At 49.0% G+C, this 14,699-nt stretch overlaps 2 protein-coding genes across 3 annotated transcripts in view; both read left to right on the top strand.

The window, feature by feature from the left end:
* The window catches only part of LOC122103780 (selectin P), a 30,040-nt gene extending 19,606 nt beyond the window's left edge, over positions 1–10,434 (top strand). Inside the window, exons 10-16 of one of the 2 annotated variants that reach the window (XM_042674432.1) lie at positions 3,803–3,988; positions 4,982–5,182; positions 6,312–6,497; positions 7,104–7,223; positions 8,345–8,375; positions 9,037–9,093; positions 9,605–10,434. In XM_042674432.1, coding sequence (XP_042530366.1) covers positions 3,803–3,988; positions 4,982–5,182; positions 6,312–6,497; positions 7,104–7,223; positions 8,345–8,375; positions 9,037–9,091 — 779 coding nt within the window. In that variant the 3' untranslated portion in view covers positions 9,092–9,093; positions 9,605–10,434. Of the gene's footprint in view, positions 1–3,802; positions 3,989–4,978; positions 5,183–6,311; positions 6,498–7,103; positions 7,224–8,344; positions 8,376–9,036; positions 9,094–9,604 lie in introns of both variants that reach the window. The other variant, XM_042674431.1, reaches the window with a different exon arrangement.
* Positions 10,435–14,223: 3,789 nt separating this feature from the next.
* The window catches only part of F5 (coagulation factor V), a 67,704-nt gene continuing 67,228 nt past the window's right edge, over positions 14,224–14,699 (top strand). Inside the window, exon 1 of the mRNA XM_042674400.1 lies at positions 14,224–14,385. Coding sequence (XP_042530334.1) covers positions 14,231–14,385 — 155 coding nt within the window. The 5' untranslated portion in view covers positions 14,224–14,230. The remainder of the gene's footprint in view (positions 14,386–14,699) is intronic.

Genomic DNA, 14,699 nt, shown 5'->3' with positions numbered 1-14,699 from the left:
TGGGGAGTTAGACCAAGCTTCCTTTTTAGTCCCTTTGAACACTCTTTCTATCCTCATATGATCATCTACTTCCATAGTGTTATAAAGTTCTTTCCTGACGTCCTAGGAAATGATGTTTAGCACAATTCTGGAATAATGAGTATCACCTCCATTTTACAGATGTAGAAGCAAAGGCTCCGAAAGAGTAACTTGCTCAAGGACATGCCATTAGGAAATGACGAAGCTCAGCCATTTCACTGAGACCTTTGTGATGATGTCTTTAGAAGTCATTTAGACTGTTCCTTCCTTCCTTCCTTCGCAAACTCGCCATTACCCAGCACTAAGTCCCCAACGCTGAAGATAATCAGGGATGGATGTGACAGAACTCTTTTCTACTGGTTCTTCCTTCTATTTCCATATCAATTATAAAGTCCTCGAGAGCAGAGCCTGTGCCTCCTCCACCTTTTCATCCTCTGCCGCTGCTACATTGAGTTAAAGGAGGTTGTGGCAAGTATTGTTGACGTGAAGCTCACCCTGCTCACTCTAGCACAGCATGACAGACAGTCAATTAGTGGAATCCTCAAATTCAAGGGCAGATCTTTTCTGTATTTGCTTCCCTCAAAGAATCTGGTAGGCCCACTACCTGGCATGTAGACTAACATAGACTGAACTATTTCACAGTTCTATTTGGTTTCAGAGGGCACAGCAGTTCCAATTTATTTTTCAGTAAGTCAGAATTGGTAATAACAAGACTGGTGGGAATAAGCAACCTTTAGTGTATGTGCAGTACCGGGCGTTTTTGTATGTATGATTACATTCTACACAAACCACTGTTAGATGATCATCATCTCCACCGTAAGCCAGGAGAAACTGAAACTTTGAGAGAAGCAGCTGGCAAAGGTCACATAACCAGGGTGCATGGGAGTCAGCAGGATTCAGGTATTTTTCACTGTTGGACCATATTGCCACCTAGTGGCAGAGCGTCTAAATTCTGGGTCTGTCACCAATAAATTTAGTCTACTGCACAGTTGCCGCCAAAACTGCTGAAATAAACCTTAGAAACGGCAGTGACTATATCAGTAGAAATCTACTGAGTCGTATTAAAAACTGCTAAGCTACTGTTATTCCTCCTTGTACAATAGCATGGGCTGTCCTTCCCCCCTTGTCCTCCCTCCCCAGCAGGAAGGAAGCCTCCTTAACCCTCGGAGGCTGAGGAAGGAAGGAGAGGAATAGACGATAGCATCTCCAAAGCCATTGGGCTAGCCAAGAATTTCTCTCTTTTTCTTTTGTTTCCTGGCTTACTGGGGCTCGCGTCCAGGGCTTCACACATGCTAGGCAAGCCCGTAGCACAGGGGTATTTTGTCTTTGCTTAGGGCTCTAGAGTACTGGGGTTTGAAGCAGGGGCATAGTGTGCCAGGCCGGCACTCCACCAAAGGGGGCACTGGACTCACACCCTTGTCTGGGACGTCTGTTACGTTAAAGGTCATAAAATGCTGCCATCTGCTGTCCAAAGGGTAGACGATGGAATTCCTCTTACATAGTTTCTGCTACTATCTTTCATGGCTTTTTCTCATTTTCAAATAAACTTTCTCCTGGGGGGTGGGGGGGTGAAGGGAAGATAGACTACTAGTAGCTAAGAAATCTAGCTTATTTAGGGATTGGACAGCAAGGATTGGGCTTTGTCGCTCACCCTCTCTCTCATGTATTATTCCACTGATAGTTATCATAAGCTATACGCTCCAATGCTCTGTTTTAAGGCAAAGCAAAAGTCCTTTTGAAAATCCCATCAAAGCTTAAAATCATTTATGCAGCCAACATGATTGTTCAGTCTGTAATACGGGAGCCAGTTTTTCTTTCCTCCTCCTCAGCCCTCTTTTTCCTGTGGAAGGGGGTTTCTGCCTCTCAACCGTGAGCCCAGTTCCCACTCCTATCTAGAAAGATCCCTGACCAGTGGACGCAACCTTTAGTGAACTATGATCCTCAGAATTGAAGGCTCTATGGTTAGAATCCAGTGGTCTTATTTTGATGTTGAGACGTGGTTTTGTGGGCGCCTATGTTTCTCTCTTGTTTTCCAAAATCCATGTTCTACACTCTTCTTTTCCACATGTCTGAATCTTATCCCTGAACACTGTCCCAGAACACTACTTTTCACCTGGTATTTTGCACAATTTTAGGATACATCAAAGGGGTTTAGGGATCACCTAGTATGAAGGGCAAGCGTGGCAGGCGGAACTCAGAGAGTGATGCAAAAGTTTTGAGATAGTCTTGAAATAGTTCTACAAATCGCTTTAGCAAGAATACCAGTTCCCTGGGGCCGTTGGGGCCTGGGCTCCGCTGCTCTTTCAAGCCTCCTCCCTGCCTTTGCTGTCCAGGGCCTTGCACTAGCATCAGCTTTCCAACTCATTGTTAGATTCTGCCACTTGAAGCATGCCTCCAGTCTGGCATTGTGCTGGTTAATTGGAAGATACACACTCACAGACTTTTTTTTTGCCTGTCTGGCTTCAAACCCTGTTTCTCTAGCTCCAGCTTCTTGAGTAACTAGAATTACAGGTGTGAGTCACCAGTGCCTGGTCAAAAAGTTCTTGATTTACTATCCATCTCAAGTGAAGTGAGGCAAAAAAAGAGAATTTGCTAAATATTTAAAAAATAATATAAAGCAATATGTTTTATGTTGATGATTAGAGTAGCAGAAAACCTAGTAATTCATGGATTCACACATAGTTATGTCTATCTACTTAAGTAGATATACTTTCCCGATTCACTAATTACCTAGTGAATTAGGAAGGCATCAGCTAAGAAACATCCTTACGACACAACTACTTCCAAGGCAATGAAAACAGAGCCCTAAGCATGGGATGGTCGCAACCTTTAGTTGTTTTCTATTCTGACTATACGGGTTTGACAATGCTTCCTACTCGGTTCAAGAGTATGTTCCTCTCTTTAAAGATATGCACAGCATTATTCCTTTACGGGAATCCCTTCCTTTGTGTCTATGGCCTCTTCCCCTCCAGCTGCATCATGGGTAACAACACAGATTAAATTTCGTTCTTTGAGTGTCTACCACATGCCAGGTCCAGGTTAGGCTTCCGTAAACCTCCACAGGGCCGCGCCTCAGACAGGAAAGTGGCTTTCTTGAATGATTCAAAAATGATTTTAAAAAATGGTCTTGAGGTTTGAGTCACAGTTTCACAATCTCTAGACAGGCACTCTCCTTGAACCAGGCCTCCAGCCCCTTTTGCTCTGGTTACTTTTGAGGTGTGGTCTTGCGTTTTGCCTGGCTGCCTGTGCCACAATCTTCCTATTTATGGCTTTCCTTTGTAGCTGGGAGGATAGCTGTATGTCACCACGTTCAGCTTTTGCTGTTGAGATGGGGTCCTCGTGATACTTTTTGTCTCCGCTAGCCTTGAACCACGATCCTTCCATTCAAGTAACTCAAGCAGTTAGGACTGCAGGTGTGAACCACCATGCCCAGCTCAAAACTTAGCTATCTTGACCAGAAATTTGAAGTTTCCCTCTGCAGATAAGATGGTGGGAATACAGGAGGGGATATGGAGAAAAGAGGAGGGATGTGAGTTGTTGAGTTTAGTGGCGTAAATCTTTGACTTCCTTATCTCTGTGACCTCTACATATATTCCTCTTCACAAGTTAACCATCCTTCCCCCCATCTTCTGTAATTATCATCCCATTTTATGTGTTGTGGAATTTTGGCTGCTTTATAGAAGAGTTGGAATACCATAGACGTTCAGTAAATACTTGCTGCATATATGAATCAATAGACGCTGCCTAACGTGGACATTGTGGTGTTCTCAATTTGATACTCCAGTCATCCAGTGCCCAGAACTCTCCACTCCAGAACAAGGCCGCATGGACTGTTCTCACGCGCACGGACCATTCAGCGTTGGCTCCTTCTGCAGTTTCTCCTGTCGTAAGGGCTTTGTGCTGGAAGGATCGGACGGTGTGGAGTGTACCACGGCTGGGAGATGGTCTACAGCTCCACCAACCTGCAAAGGTAACCCACACTCTCTGGGACAGACTGCTTTTGGAAATTTTGTCCACAAGGAGAGCACTCACATAGCTCCTAGAGATGATAAACAATTCGATTATGATTGGACATTGTAAACAGCCTGTGGATTATACAATTCTAAAGACTGACAGACTTCTAGGCTTGTTAAGACATCGCGATTCTTATAGACATCTTGTTTTTATAACTTGAGGTTCTTTTTCTCAAAGAGTTTTACTGAACAAAGTAAATGGCGCCCACTACTTCATTGCTGAGAGAGCCCAAGGATTGCAATCTCCACTTCAAGTGTTCAAATCGGGCAACGGAGGGCAGAGAGTTCAATCATCATCTCTGTGCCATTAGAAGACTAGTGGCAAGATCATTCATAGCAAAGCCATTTCATGTTGAACTTTAGACAGGACTAACATCATCTCCCAATAAAGTCGGGAACGCAGACCACTGACACATGGATATTCAACTTTTTACTGAATTGTCATATTTCTTTGTGTGTGTTGGGGAAAGGGGGTCCTAGGGCTTGAACTGGGCCTGGGTACTGTCCCTAAGCTTTGTTGCTCAAGGCTAGCACTCTACCACTTGATCCACAGCTCCACTTCCAGCATTTTGTTGGTTAATTGCCCAGGCTGGCTTTGAACTGTGAGCCTCAGATTTCAGCCTCCTGGGTAGGCATAAGCCACTGGCACTCAGCAGAATTGTCCTATTTCTGTACCAACTGTCCTGTGGCTTCTTTAAACGTGTATTGGTAACATTTCTTCTTGGGCCCAAGATACCATCTCTTCAAGGAAACTTAAATAATTTTCCTCATAAGGTTTCCCATATCTGAGATGCATAATTTATCCTTTTTTTGATCTAGATACTGATAGAACTGCCCTCAGTTTGAAAGAAGTGGGGCACAGCTATTCTATACAAATCTTAATTTAGATAAGCTCCTTGTAAATGAGAACACCTTGAACGCTTTACATCAAAACATTTTTCTCACAGCAGGTGCAGCATCACGTCCTACTAAAGTGGTAAGATGTCCAGCCCTCACCATTCCTGGACAAGGAACAATGTCCTGTCCAGGAGCCTTTGGTTTGAATACCACTTGCTACTTTGGATGCAAAGCTGGATTCACGCTCATAGGAGACAGCGCTCTCAGATGCAGGCCTTCAGGACAATGGACAGCAGCAACTCCAGCTTGCAGAGGTAATAGAAGGAGCAGGATGTCTGATGCCACTTAGGTTAACCAGGATTCCTGCTGAAATCCTTCCCAAGCGCCAACAACCATTCAAAGTGCCTGCTCCCCATGAAATCCTCTGCCTGCCCTCTTGCTATAAGTTAATAACCTAGACCTAAAGGAGGAAACATTTATAGAGGTACAAAATGTGTTAGAACTCTAACTCTGCTAAACATGAAAGTAGATGAACTTTAAAATATAAGAGCCAATTTCATTAATTAGGTAACACACAAACATCCCAGCATTTCATAGTAATTAATTGGCATTAGTTAGTTCTGTGTGACATCTTCCAACTCATGAAACTTTGAGCTCTGTCTCTTTTTCATTGTGTACCAGTACTGGGGCTTGAACTCCTTTTCTCTCAGGGCTTTGCCATTTGAGCCTCTGCTTGACTTCTAGCTTTTTTTTTAACCAGTCAAGTCTCTGGGACTTGTTTTCCCAAGATGGCTCTGAACCGTGATCCTCTGATTTCAGCCTTCCGAGTGGGTTGTAGGGATAGCCACTGGATTATAGGAATGGCCACTGTGTAGTATAGCCACTGGTGACTGGCTGTGCATCACTTTGACTTTCTATTCCCCACAAAACACAGTACAGAGCCTTTTCAAAACGCTGCTACTGCTTATTAATGTTTAGTTGAATCAAATTTAATTTCCTGAGGATAGTTTCTTATCCATAAATTAGAATAATCTGAAGCCCCCTGAAAAATTGTTTAAGTGAAGTGATGTTCTCTACTTCTTTTAAACTTCCAGTGTCCAGCTGTACTGAAGATTTGTTATCTATTCCAATAATCACAAGCCCTAGTCATCATCATATATTGATACTATCTTTTAGAACAATTGTATTTTTGAGAGGCAAAAAGTGTGCAAATAGTACTTTTGGAAGTACTAGTTTATTGAATGCTAGATCTGCCCCTCCTTGTTCTTCCATCCTTTAAGTGGTATTTTTTTTAAGTATGTGTAGTATTGGATGGCAGGAACAAATACTGGAAGTGGTTGATTTCCTTATTAACCTTGAATATTCTAGTTGACAAGGAAATCACAATCTTCATTTATCTTCATTCTGCTTGTTTGTGTCTCCTTCATTCTCTTTTACCTACAGCCGTCAAATGCCCAGAGCTGCACGTTAATCAATCAATAGTGATGAACTGTTCCAATCCCTGGGGAAACTTCAGCTTTGGCTCAACTTGCACTTTTCACTGCTCAGAGGGTCAGTTACTTAATGGCTCTGCCAAAGCAGCCTGCCAAGAAAACGGCGCCTGGTCAGCTATCATGCCAACCTGCCAAGGTATACAGGATTCAAGGTCACTCAGCCTGACACCGGTGCTTCTTTTTTGTATATTTTTTTTCACAGTGGTCTTCCTTTCCATCATTGAGTTCCCCTCCTTAACACTTCACCATGAGTCACCCAGAAACTCCATGTGAAGTTTAGTTAAACAGTAGAAACTCAATTCAGCAATTCTGTGTAGATGTTTGCCACTCTGTTTCCAGGGCTCAGATTTGTGAAATGAATTTCTCCTTTATTCTAGCCTCTGTTAAGCTGGGAATTCTTTCACAAGGAGTTCTAATTTATTGTCTCAGAACTTCGTTTGCCACCTACCTCTAAAAATACCTCAGATTTTTTTTTCTTCAATTATGTCCCACCTGTTGGCAAGCGTTAGCTCAGCCTCCAATGTTTCCCTTACCTATACTTCCCCAGTGGCTTGCTATGGTGACTTTCTGTCCCACGGTCGAATCTTTGATTGCTAAAGAAAAATTACTCTGGGCTATTCTTTTCGCCTAAGCTGTCATGCTTAGCTGACCGCTGTAGAAATGTTGTTTGATAGTTAAGCCTTGGGCCTTGCTTCCTCGTCTGTGGCCCTGGGTTTCATGTGTATGTGTGTGTGTTTCACAGCAGCGTCACTGACTATCCAGGAAGTCCTGGCTTACCTCGGCGGAGCAGTGGCTTCTACATCAGCTCTGGCCATGAGTGGGGTACTCCTGGCTCTTCTAAGAAAACGCTTGAGAAAGAAAGGTAAATAAGAAAAGAGCTTCCTCTTGCTTTCTTGTTGCATGTGATTTGGGATTGGGGTGTTCAGCCAGCATGTTAGTAGTTCATGTTTAGAAACATTTCATTCAAAGACCAAAAAAAAGGGGGGGGGGCAACAGGAATTACCTGCCCATCAGAATCACCTGGAGACCTCAGGGAAATCTTGCCTTAAAATTCAGATGATGCGAGACTGTAGCACAGCACTGGGAGCCTGTGGAATCTCCCAATTACCAAAACGTCCCTCACTCACTCCTCCCTACCACAGCCAACAGGCCCACGCTGTTAAGCAGTGAGACCCATAGTGATAGTCCCTCATTCAAGGGGAGACAAGGTAAGGTAGGAAAGGAATATGAGGATAAAACACAACCTGATATTTCCAGAACATTAGAATAGAGATGCTCAAACCATTCTGGTATGGCCAGAGGAGCTTTCCTGAGCATTTGGAGTTCAAGTGGAGAAAACAGCCTGTGGGAAGACACGAAAGAGCAGCTGCTGGGACATGCTGTGCTGAGCAGCGCAGAGCACCTGAATCCACAGGGGCTTACAAAAGAGCAGAAGGCGAAGCTGGGGGACTGCTGCGTTACTAGTGACCTGACATGGTGTATCCAGAAATCTGCATTCTTCCCTGAAAACTCATGGAGTTGATGCTGGATGTAAGCAGTGATGTAGCCAAAGAGATGAAGACTAAGAGAAACTTCATCATACTATTCATCATTAAAAAGGAGTTGTGGTCTATTTGAAGATCTGTCTACGCACTGCTCTAAAGAATATCTATCATCAGTCATGTGCTGCTGGCTCACGCCTGTAATTCTAGCTACTCGGGAGGCTGAGATCTGACAAAGTTAGAAGCCAGCCTGTGCAGGGAAGCCCATAAGATGGTTATTTCCAATTAAGCACCAAACAAGCTGGAAGCAGAGTTGTGGCTCAAGTGGTAGAGCACTAGCCTTTAGCCAAAAACAAAAACAAAACTCAGGGACAGCATTAGGGCCATGAGTTCAAGCCCCAGGAGCAGTAATGACGACTATCAGTAATGACGCTGACACTTCACCTCATTGCTTTATTACCCCCTTTTAAACCAATTATTCATGTCTTCTCACTCCTTTCAGATGATGGGAAATGTCCTCTGAATCCACACAGGTAAGACAGAAATAGTCTATGAATTGAATTTTGCTAGTTTGACTTTCTGATTTGCCATGTCAGGATAATGTGTATGCAATGTGTGCCTCCTTATTTTCTAACTTTTTTGGGGGGGCACATCCTTTTTTTACTCTCTTGAAGTACAATGTTCAGATAATAGAACCGAACTACAGATCATGTGGTCAAAATCAGCAAATGCCCCAATTACAGCAAAAAGGAGAAATGCACAGGAGAACATAATGTATAGTAGACACAGAATGCTCAAGCCCAGTAACCACCCCACTGCCACCAAGGGAAGATGGTGGCAGGCTTTATAACTCTTTTGCACAGTTGTTCACCATTTTGAAAACTCATTCTGGTGTTGGCCAGGTTTTGATGCCTTGTGAGTCGTTATCACAACAATCTCCTCCTTACACCAGTCTGGACATTTCCTATAATCTGGAAAGAAGTGAAGTGGGTATAAAAATGTAAAGTAATGCAAATTACCCACAGCTGTTAAGGAAGCATCTTGGAAACTGCACATGCATTTATTTTCCTTTCCAAATGCAAGCAGACAGAATTCCAGGGCCAACGTGGCAGGCAACAGTTTCTGGAGACACTGTGCCAGACGGTGCTGACTAAGCATTACATGGTGGTTCATGCTTGTGTTTCTCTTCTTTAGCCATCTAGGAACGTATGGAGTCTTTACAAATGCAGCATTTGAACCAAACCCTTGAAGGTAAGTGACCTTTGAAGGCATTTTTTAAAAAATGGAAGAGTAGGGAGAAAGGGAAGACTTGAAAGCTTGATTCTTTTAACATAAATATGTACTGGATTTTAAAGCAATGGTAGGATACTGTATTGGCAGGAGGAAATATGCACAGCAGAAAAATGACAAGGGAATAGGTTCCTTTGAGTATTTCCATTTCCTCCAAGGTAGAAATATTCTAATGATGCCAGAATATATGGCATTCCTGGTATTGGCAGTTAGGTGATATTCCATGGGTTCCCTGCTTGACAATCCATTATACTACCTGGTGGGAAAAATAGAAATAATCTGATATTTTCCAGAAGACCACCAGAAATAGTTGAGTTTCCTAAAAATGCAGCTTGGATGACTGCAAATCTGTCATCTAGAAAGACAATTATTTTAGCTTTGGGTAGATGTGGTGAAAGATTTCTCTCTCACTCTCTCTCTCTTTTATTAAGGAGATGATACTGGTATTAATGTCTTTTCCCTTAATTTTCAGAGACCTGTTCTTTCTCCTAGTCGCCTCGCCTGATTGCTGAGGATCTGACTGGGGAAAACCAAGCTTCCTGCTAGACTTGACTTTGACTGTAGCACGTTTGTCAAGTTTTCTGTAAATCATTGTGAATAAAGGACACGGACACCTTTTTAGATTAGCTTGACCAGAGCAGAAGGGTGCTGCCACATTCCACCTCTCCACCTCACCCCTTCCTGCCCCACCTTTCCTCTTCTCCCCACACAAGCCACAGAAACCAGCCGCCAATGGTTCTGCTGCCGCCTGTGAGCTTTGGCCCAAGACAGGGGCATCTGACTCACCAGAAGAGCAGACTGTGGAGAAATGAAAATAGTGTCTTTTGGATTAAAGGAAGGTATTCTCTACGCTGTTGGAAGACAAGAGTCTCTAACTGAAGGTTAATCTTGGAAGATCTCCTGGAGTTTTCAGTGGTTGCTGTCTCCGAGGTCGCTTAGTCCCTCAGATACTGAGGCTTCCAAAGAAACTTCTGGGTGGCACCAGAAGCTGCAGAAGACCAAAAACGTCTCACTGCCGAATTCCTCAACCAAAGGCCCCAAACATCAGTATTGGAATGTGTAATTAAAAGGGTCCCCCTTCAATGCAGTGTTCCTCTGTTGGGCGTCTTGTTCAATAAAATACGTGTGCACCACTTAATCATTAATGTAGCACACGGGTACAATTGTTCCAATGTCAGCCCCACCTTTCAGGGAGCCAGCAAATGTGTAAACATACCACTTGCTCCAAGAGAAGAATCAGAGAAGCAGAAAAATCATTATCTAATGTTCTCTAGGGTAGAATGGGTATGTTTTATTATTATATAGTGCAGACCTGGAATTAATACAAAGACTGGAGAAACAGTAATATGTAGCTATTTTTCATGCTGAAAAATAAAAATGATCTAATGACTGTGTCATATAGCCTAAGTACACAAAGGCAAATCGGTAAGTGATGACAAAAAGATTACAGAGTTTTGCCAGGATTTTGGTAGTAGCCTTGTGATTTAAGATATCCTTCATTTAAAAAGTTCCTCAGATATACTACCAAAAGCACCCCAAATTGCTTGCTACAAGTCAGCCACTGAGCTAAGTATTGCAAGACACGGGTTTTGAATGCAGTCTCCTGGGTGAGAATTTGCGTTTTTGTGAAAGCTGTTAGGGAATTCTGATGCTCTAACAGCAGTGGGGACTACTGGTATTATAGGAAGGGATTGCTCCTGTCCCTGAAGGGTTTGGCTACAATAGACACCTGTATAAAATGATAAAGAAAGACAAACAGCAGTATAAATTTGAATAGCAGGAGTTCAGAAAATGCAAGGGACAGTTGGAGCCAAGGGGGAGGGGGGGACAAAACTCTGGACTACTATGAAGAGACAGGAAAATCAAAAAGGAGGAGGAGAATGGGCTGATTTATTTACTTTTATGTTTGCTTTTGGGGGAGGGGTAGTGATTCAGCATCTTGCCTCACGTGAACCAGGACTTCAGCCATTTTGCTTTTATTTTTCAGATATAGGGTCTCCTGCTTTTTACCTGGGCTAATTTGTAAAACCTAGTCTCTCACTCTACTTCTCTTATAGTTAGGACTACAGCTGTGAGCCACTGCTCCTAGTTTTGTTTTTCTGGAATGGGGAGCTTGATTTGAAATCATGAGTACTTATGGCAGACCCCACAACACGCAGCTCCAGAGTAGACATTCTAACTTAGCAGAATAGCACCAAAAGCCGTGGACGCGCTTCATATGATTAACCGAGACCCTCTGGGATACACCAGATTACAACCTATTGAACGTAACAAAAGCATAAAACATGGACAGAAGCTTGGGGGCACCTAGACCCAGGGAACATTGGATGAGTCACCACAATGCTTCAAAGGGTCCAGTTCTCAGGACCTCCACCAGCAGTAAAATAAGATTTAAGACAGCATGAAACAGATCCTTCAAGTAGTATAAAGACCCTGGAGGCAGAGAATCACAATCATGGGAATAAACATAAACTGTGTGCTTTGTCCTGGGCATTATATAGTTTACAGAATACTTTTATGCTCCCAACAAATCATATAGGGTAAAGTAGTGCGCGCGCGCACACACGCACACACACACACACACACACACACAATCAGGCACACACGCCAGGCTTTATAAACTTGCTGGGATTTCTTGCTCACTGCTGGTGTTCTACCTCCTGAACCATGCCTTCCACACAGCCTTTTACTAATTAATAGGAGATGAGGTCTCAACTTTTCTGCTTAAGGTTGCCTTCAAACCATGATCCTTCAGGTCTCAAACTCTTGTGAGTAATTTAGGACTATAGGTGTTGATGCCCAGGGCGGGGAAAAACTTGTACTATCATTCCTGTGTTGCCAAGATTATACTCTGTACAACTACTGAATGATAAAATTAAAAAACAACAACTATATTCCAGAGAGAGGGAGAGGGGGAGGGAGGGGGAGGACGGGAAGGGGGAGGGGAGAAGAGGGGGAGGGGGGGGAGGGGGGGGAGGGGGAGGGGAGAGGAGGGGGAGGGGGAGGGGGAGGGGGAGGGGGAGGGGGAGGGGAGGGAGCCAAGCCCACACAGCTAGTGAGGATGGAGCTAGGTTGCGGATCTTTCAGCCCAGGTGTGTTCGCCTTTCCCTGCTGTGTTCTGGTGACTTGGTGTAGTTGGCGAGGCCATGCGCAGCCCTAGGATTTGGGGCGGACTGCTCCCGCTCTCCTGGCCACCTGCAAGCAGTGTCTCTGTGCTGTGTGCGCATCACAGCAATGGTCAGGCGGGAACCTTGGGGACCCTGGGCTGTGCGGTGTGGACGGGGACCCCGCGCGGTGTGCGGTGTGGACGGGGACCCGGCACAGCTGTGCGGTGTGGACGGGGACCCTCGTCGGTGCGGTGTGGACAGGGACCCCTCGCTGTGCGGTGTGCGGTGTGGACGGGGACCCGGCACAGCTGTGCGGTGTGGAGGGGACCCCGCGCGCTGTGCGGTGTGGACGGGGACCCCGTGCGATGTGCGGTGTGGAGGGGACCCCGCGCGGTGTGCGGTGTGGACGGGGACCCCGCGCGGTGTGCGGTGTGGAGGGGACCCTGCGCGGTGCGGTGTGGACGGGGACCCCGTCGGTGCGGTGTGGAGGGGACCCCCGCGCGGTGTGCGGTGTGGACGGGGACCCCGCGCGGTGTGTGGTGTGGACGGGGACCCCGCGCTGTGCGGTGTGGACGGGGACCCCGCGCGGTGTGCAGTGTGGACGGGGACCCGGCACAGCTGTGCGGTGTGGACGGGGACCCCACGCGGTGTGTGGTGTGGACGGGGACCCCGCGCGCTGTGCGGTGTGGACGGGGACCCCTCGCTGGGTGGTGTGGACGGGGACCCCGCCCGCTGTGCGGTGTGGACGGGGACCCCGCGCGGTGTGCGGTGTGGACGGGGACCCGGCACAGCTGTGCGGTGTGGACGGGGACCCCGCGCGGTGTGTGGTGTGGACGGGGACCCCGCGCGGTGTGCGGTGTGGACGGGGACCCCGCGCGGTGCGGTGTGGACGGGGACCCCGCGCGGTGTGCGGTGTGGACGGGGACCCGGCACAGCTGTGCGGTGTGGAGGGGACCCCTCGCTGGGTGGTGTGGACGGGGACCCCGTCCGCTGTGCGGTGTGGAGGGGACCCCTCGCGGTGCGGTGTGGACGGGGACCCCGTCGGTGCGGTGTGGAGGGGACCCCGCGCGGTGTGCGGTGTGGAGGGGACCCCTCGCTGGGTGGTGTGGACGGGGACCCCGTCGGTGCGGTGTGGAGGGGACCCCGCGCGGTGTGCGGTGTGGAGGGGACCCCGCGCGGTGTGCGGTGTGGACGGGGACCCCGTCGGTGCGGTGTGGAGGGGATCCCGCGCGGTGTGCGGTGTGGAGGGGACCCCGCGCGGTGTGCGGTGTGGAGGGGACCCCGCGCTGTGTGGTGTGGAGGGGACCCCTCGCTGTGTGGTGTGGACGGGGACCCCGTCGGTGCGGTGTGGAGGGGACCCCGCGCGGTGTGCGGTGTGGAGGGGACCCCGCGCGGTGTGTGGTGTGGACGGGGACCCCGCGCGGTGTGCGGTGTGGACGGGGACCCCTGGCTGTGCGGTGTGGACGGGGACCCCGCGCGGTGTGCGGTGTGGACGGGGACCCCGCGCGGTGCGGTGTGGAGGGGACCCCGCGCGGTGTGCGGTGTGGAGGGGACCCCGCGCGGTGTGCGGTGTGGACGGGGACCCCGCGCGGTGTGCGGTGTGGACGGGGACCCCTGGCTGTGCGGTGTGGAGGGGACCCCTCGCTGTGCGGTGTGGACGGGGACCCCGCGCGGTGTGCGGTGTGGAGGGGGACCCCGCGCGGTGTGCGGTGTGGACGGGGACCCCGTCGGTGCGGTGTGGACGGGGACCCCGTCGGTGCGGTGTGGACGGGGACCCCGCGCGCCCCGCAGGCTGCTCCCTTCCTCCGCCCGGCCTGCGGGGACAGTCCCTCAGTTGCTGGTCACCGGCGGGCTGGGCCGGCCCCGGGGCGGGGGGGGGGGGGGGCAGAGCCCGGACGTCACCGTCGCCGTCGCCGGGGAGCTCGCGCCCGCGCAGCGCACAGCCGCAGCTCACAGCCGCAGCGCACAGCCGGCCGCGGCCGCACGGAACCATGCTCCTGGCCGGCCCGCGCCTCTGGGTCCTGGTGGTCCTGGGCGCCGGCTGGGCGGGCTGCGGAGGCCGCCGGGCCGAGGCGCTGGTGCGGACGTTCTACGTGGCTGCGCAGGACGTGGCCTGGAGCTACCGGCCCGAGACCCCGCAGCCAAGGTGACTTCACCGGGTGCGCCCCAGCGCCTCAAGGGCTTCGCTGTGTGCGTACGAGCCTGCCCCTGCCCCCCTCCCTGCCCTGTCCCCCCTCCCTGCCCCTGCCCCTGTCCCCCTCCCTGCCCCTGTCCCCCTCCCTGCCCCTGCCCCTGTCCCCCTCCCTGCGCCTGCCCCCTCCCTGCGCCTGCCCCCTCCCTGCCCCTGCCCCTGTCCCCCTCCCTGCCCCTGCCCCTGTCCCCCTCCCTGCCCCTGCCCCTGCCCCCCTCCCTGCCCCTGTCCCCCTCCCTGCGCCTGCCCCCTCCCTGCCCCTGCCCCTG

The sequence above is a fragment of the Dipodomys spectabilis genome, unplaced genomic scaffold, assembly GCF_019054845.1.
Source record: "Dipodomys spectabilis isolate Male_0828 unplaced genomic scaffold, ASM1905484v1 ptg000019l, whole genome shotgun sequence".
Taxonomy (NCBI): Eukaryota; Metazoa; Chordata; class Mammalia; order Rodentia; family Heteromyidae; genus Dipodomys; species Dipodomys spectabilis.
This window is presented reverse-complemented; position numbering and strand designations above follow the sequence as displayed.